This window comes from Lathyrus oleraceus, chromosome 5 (assembly GCF_024323335.1).
Source record: "Lathyrus oleraceus cultivar Zhongwan6 chromosome 5, CAAS_Psat_ZW6_1.0, whole genome shotgun sequence".
Lineage (NCBI taxonomy): Eukaryota > Viridiplantae > Streptophyta > Magnoliopsida > Fabales > Fabaceae > Lathyrus > Lathyrus oleraceus.
Genome location: NC_066583.1, coordinates 333,586,082 through 333,591,258, shown reverse-complemented (window position 1 = coordinate 333,591,258; position 5,177 = coordinate 333,586,082). Strand labels below are relative to the sequence as shown.

The 5,177-nt window shown below is 39.7% G+C and overlaps 1 protein-coding gene across 1 annotated transcript; it reads right to left on the bottom strand.

Annotated features, from left to right (window-relative positions):
* Nucleotides 1-1,446: 1,446 nt before the first annotated feature.
* LOC127080497 (uncharacterized) lies at nt 1,447-3,222 on the bottom strand. The gene is made up of 2 exons (XM_051020807.1): nt 2,309-3,222; nt 1,447-1,597 (listed from the first exon to the last, which is right to left on the bottom strand). Exons 1-2 carry the CDS (start codon nt 3,220-3,222, stop codon nt 1,447-1,449), a joined length of 1,065 nt encoding a protein of 354 aa, XP_050876764.1.
* Nucleotides 3,223-5,177: the final 1,955 nt, after the last annotated feature.

Here is a 5,177-nt window from a genome sequence, read left to right as displayed (position 1 = left end):
ATTTCGCTCAGTCTTGGTTGTGTGTACAAACAGGTTTTCTAAGTCCCTTTTTATAGAAGTATTCTGCTGGGCTTGGACATCTTGAAAACCTTAAATCTATTTTCCAATCAAATCTTTTTATAACAGCTGGTTAGATCTCTTTGGAAAATAAGTAAATCTGGTTGTAATCCATGATTGAATGCGCCAGCTAATCAGATCTTCAATCATTCAAAGATTGCCATTAATTGTGCAATCATAAAACATCAGACATTCATACTGAATGTTCTGTGTACAGGATGTCATTACATCGGGTCTGACATCCTGGAAAAATCCTGCAGAATCCAATAATTCCTTTTATAGCTTTTAGCAGGTGCAACCATATCAGATGTCATGACCTTGTGTATGTCATCTGAAACAATCCTGCATGAACATGTCTTCCATTTAATCTCCAGCAGGTACAACCAATATCAGAAGCCATGGCATTGTATGTGGAATTCTGAAACAATCCTGCTTGCACATGTTCTTGAACTCTAGCAGGTACATAGGATATCTCATGTTAAGACATCAATATGACATCTTGTGAACACTCCTTGTTTTACCAAAATTGCTGCCAACACTTAGAATCAACAAACTCCCCCTTTGGCAAATTTTGGCTAAAACATATATCTGTCCTTTTTGTTCACAAGGTAAACTATCAGCAGTTAACCAACTTATCAGTAGTTTAATCAGCAGTAGAAGCAATAACAATTACTAGATATAACTACTAGTAATACACACATGCACAAGGGTACTTCTCCTCCCTCTAAATTTGTGCAACAAACAATAGAATTACTAGTTATGGATGCAACTAGTAAGACACACAAAATGCCTAATGCACAAGGGTACTTCTTCTCCCCCTAAATCTGTACATTCATCAAATAACAGCTACTGTAACTCCAGCACCTGTACCAGCCAGAATGTCATTCTGACATCTGCTTCAACATCAACACCTGTACACCATATCAGACATCCCCCTTTGACATCTGTAAACAGAATACTATTTTGTTTTAACACTTGTGCACTTCCTTCAATAATAGATGTCCTCCAGTCCAGCCACATATATCTCACCCCTCCACAACTGCTTCTATATCAACATTTCTCCCCCTTTTTAGTCAAAATTGACCAAAGGTGACCAATTAGACAAAATAAATGTCAATTAGTCTGTCAGAGAATGTCAGGACAGATGTTATAACATTAAACATGTTAAAACATAATATTCATGCAGTACAAACCATCATTATACACAGCTGATAGCTGAGATAATGAACAAATCCAAGGAACTCTTCAAGAGCCCTAAATATTACAAAATAGGCATCAAAAGGACTGCCGCAAAATACAAAAACAGTAAAAACATCAGCCTTCCAAACAACACCAGCTTCCGCCAAACTTTCCAGCACACCTCCCAGTCTTCAATTCAGCCAGGAACCATTAATCAGAAGAAGAAGTATCACTTTCACCTTCACATGTATCATCACTTGCACCTTTAGAGTCTTCTGAACTTCCAGAGCTGCCACTGGATTGGGATTTTGATCTTGCATTTGAATCCTTACCAGTCTTCTCTATTTCTTCCCTTTCCAGGCTACAGATGAGAACTTCTAAAGCTTCTTATCTAGCCTTTGCCACCCTTATACCATTTTCCAATTCTTTGCAGGTCTCTTTTAGTTGGTCAATCAAGCTTCCTTTAGATGTAGACTCCCTTCTGGCAGATGTCATGACATCATTGACATGACTTCCCTCAAACAGCTTATAATGAATGGACAGAGGGGATTTTCTCCTTCTTGGAATGTCACTTGTACTTAGAATCCCTGGTTGTTGGCTCAGGATAATGCCACAAATAAGGGAAGGGAAGGCAATGGGTAACTTCACAGCATTTGCAGAAGCATGTCTAATGGTTTGATCAAATATGAACTTGCCAAAATCATAGTTAACCCCTGTCCCGATTGCATGAATGATTCTTCCAAGATTGATGAAGATGGTAGAGGCATGATTAGTAGGAATCCAATTAGCTGAGCCAATCTTGTGCAAGATGGCATATTTAACACTGAGCTTTCCAGCTGATAAGTGATTCCTACTAGGCCATTCCTTAACTTGTCCAGCTGTGATAACCCTACAGACCTCATTGTCTATGGTCTCTAGGTCTACTCCTTCATCCGTTCCTCTTCCTAGGAACTTGTTGATGACACTTGGTGAGAATTTCACACATTTTCCCCTTACAAACACCTTGCAAAACTCCCTGCTGTTCTTTTCATGAATATCCTTAGGGATATTAACAATAAACTCTTTTACCAACCCCTCATAGCATTGGGGTAGAGTTTCCAAAGTCTTCATGAGTCCAACATTTTTTATCAGCTCAATTACCTCCTTTACCTCTACAGCTTCTTGTCCAAGCTCTCTTTCAATGGCTACTCTTCTCTGAATGACATATTTCCACTTTGCTGCTCCATCTTCCAAGTGAAAGGAGATATTGTCTAGATGTACAGCAACAGCCTTGCCAGGAGATTTCTGAACAGCCTGCCTTTTTGCAGGGGAGATGTCTGGGACATCGTCTTTAACATCCTTCTCAGAGTCAGAGTTGTCTCTTTCTTTCCTTTTCCCAACCTCAACCTTGCTCCAGGGTTTTGAGGGTCCTATACCTCCTGCCTTTTTCACTCTAGCAGCTCTCATTTTAGCCACACTTTTTCCTTTCCTAGTTCTCAGTTTCTCAGCTACACTAGGTTTTACCAGATGAACCAAAGGATCATCCTCTCCTTCAGTGCTTTCTTCCTCTAGGTCAATAATCTTTTCTTGAGGCACATTTGGTTTCTTGCTAGGTAGGGTTTTTCCTAGAGAGCAAAGCCCTTCAGCAGCAACCTCTTTTTCTGATCTAGATGACTCATCATCTTTATCAGCATGGGGTTTTCCCTCAGGAGAGGGTTCCCTTCTGGACAGAGGGGTAGAAACCCCTTCAACTTTATGCCCTTCACTCAGAATTCTCGTGACTAGTTTCCTTATAGCACGATCAATATAATACATGTCTTTAGGAAGAGAGGAGTTACCAGAGGTATTACCTTGCTTATCTCCAGCATTGGAGGAGGGACATGTGGTGTCGCCCGGTATCATGCACAGAGGAGTGACGTCCATCACGTCTTTATCTACAAACTCCATGGATGGAGTCTTTGCATGTTGGGAGGGTTTGGTACCATATGATGATGGATGTTGAGACATGTTGTAGGACTTTTGAGAAAAAATTCTTTGCCCTAGCTGAGCTTTTCTGAGAAGTTTAATGGAAATGGCAGTTGCTGAGTTTAGGTAGCGTGTGCTAAGGGAATAGATATTATTTTCAAAGTTAGGGAATGATTTATCATTAATGTGGCTCTTTCTCTTAAAAGGGCAGACATTATTTTTATTTCTTTTATTTTTCCTCTTTAATTGCCATAATTTCTCAAGAGTCCAAATCCCTAATTTTCCTCCCTCATTTTGAATTTCACCCAACTTCCTTGCACCCCTGTCTGCTAGTTCCAATCCATGCTTTAGACCTCTGAATTTGTCTTTCATGAATTTTCTATTGAAGTGATAATGACAAAAATAGTACATTGTCCATCTGTGCTGAGTCTGAGTTTTGGTCATAGTTTCAGTATTCAGGTTGTCATAATACAATGTCATGACATCGTGTGTGACATTGTATGCAATCAATAGTTTCATCCAACCAAGTTGAGCCCAACCTTTCACATGTGTAGAAGCAGGTGTTTCTCCAATCTCCTCCACATTGTTCTTGGCCTTTTTTCTTCGAGATAAACATAGACTCCCTTGTGGCCTAGTCTTAACAGCTCCATTCTGCTTATGATTGCTCATATGTCCACTTATTTGATCTGTCTTCTTAGTTGTTTGGGTCATGATAACCTTTTCTCCTCTGAGCTTCTGGTGTGACATCTTTGTCTGACATTTCCTACAAACTTGTTTTTCATCACTCTTGAGAGCATCTATACTCATCCAGTGCTTTAAAGGATACTCCATTTGAGAGCTCCATATGTAGCAGTTTTCCTTGGATCTGATTCCTTTCGTAATTACTTCACTATTTTTGTCAAAGATTAGACATTCAGTTTTGGTGAAGTTAACATTCAAACCTTGATCACATAATTGACTGATGCTTATTAGATTTGCAGTCAAACCCTTAACTAGTAGAACCTTGTCAAGTTTAGGATCTCCACAACACTCAAGCTTTCCTGTTCCCTTGATTTCACCTTTTGCTCCATCTCCAAAGGTTACATGGCCTATGGTATGATGATGCAGATCAGTTATTAGGTCTTGGTTTCCAGTCATGTGTCTGGAGCACCCACTATCAAAGTACGACTCTTCTTTGGCTGAGATTCTGAGGGGTATGTGAGCTATCAAACCTGTAGCATTAGTCTTAGGAATCCATTTCTTCTTAATGATAGGCCTGTGCTGCTTGGGTTTGGATTGGTAGTGATTCTGATGATTAGCAGGCTTGGGATAACCATATAGTTTATAGCAAAACGGCCTTAGATGACCAAACTTCCCACAGTGATGGCATATCCATCTTTGGTGTTTCCCTTTCTGCTGTTTTGTTTTCTGGTGTTGTGACATATGATGTGACATCACAAATTTACTTTTATTATGGATGCACTTAGGTTTGGCTTGAGATTTTGCACCAGTGTAGCTGCACTCAGGTTTTGAGTCATTATACCCAATGCCAGATTTGTCTCCTGCTATTTGTCCAGTTTGGAGAATCTTGTCTAAGGAGTCAGATCCATTGCTTAACATCCTTACATACTTGGTCATCTCTTCTAGTTTAGAATTTAGAAACATGACTTCAATTTTCAACTTAGAGATAGTATTCACATGGTCCGCCTTCTCATCTTCCAGCTGTGCTATCTTCTGTCTTTCTACTTGAGGATTTTCAACTAGCCTGGCTTTTAAACCACTGCTTCTGTTTGTAAATTTGAGATGATTTCCAAGCGTTCTTCCTTCTTATTCTCCAGTTGAGTTAGTTCCTTCTTATTGTGTTTAACCTGTTTGCACAGCTCTACACTTTTGATACACAACTTTCTGTAGGTAGATGCCAACTCTTCAAAGGTTACTTCACCATCACTTGAGTCTTCATCAGATCCCCATCTTCCTGTCAAGGCAGTCACAAGATTTGCAGCCTCCTCTATTTCACT

Bases quoted from the DNA above. Each gene is read 5' to 3' on its own strand.
- LOC127080497 (XM_051020807.1), bottom strand. From the start codon at position 3,222: ATGTCTCAACATCCATCATCATATGGTACCAAACCCTCCCAACATGCA. The intron at 1,598-2,308 runs GTTGGTAAAAGA...TCTCATCTGTAG, and splicing joins CTACCCCAATGCTATGAGGG to CCTGGAAAGGGAAGAAATAG.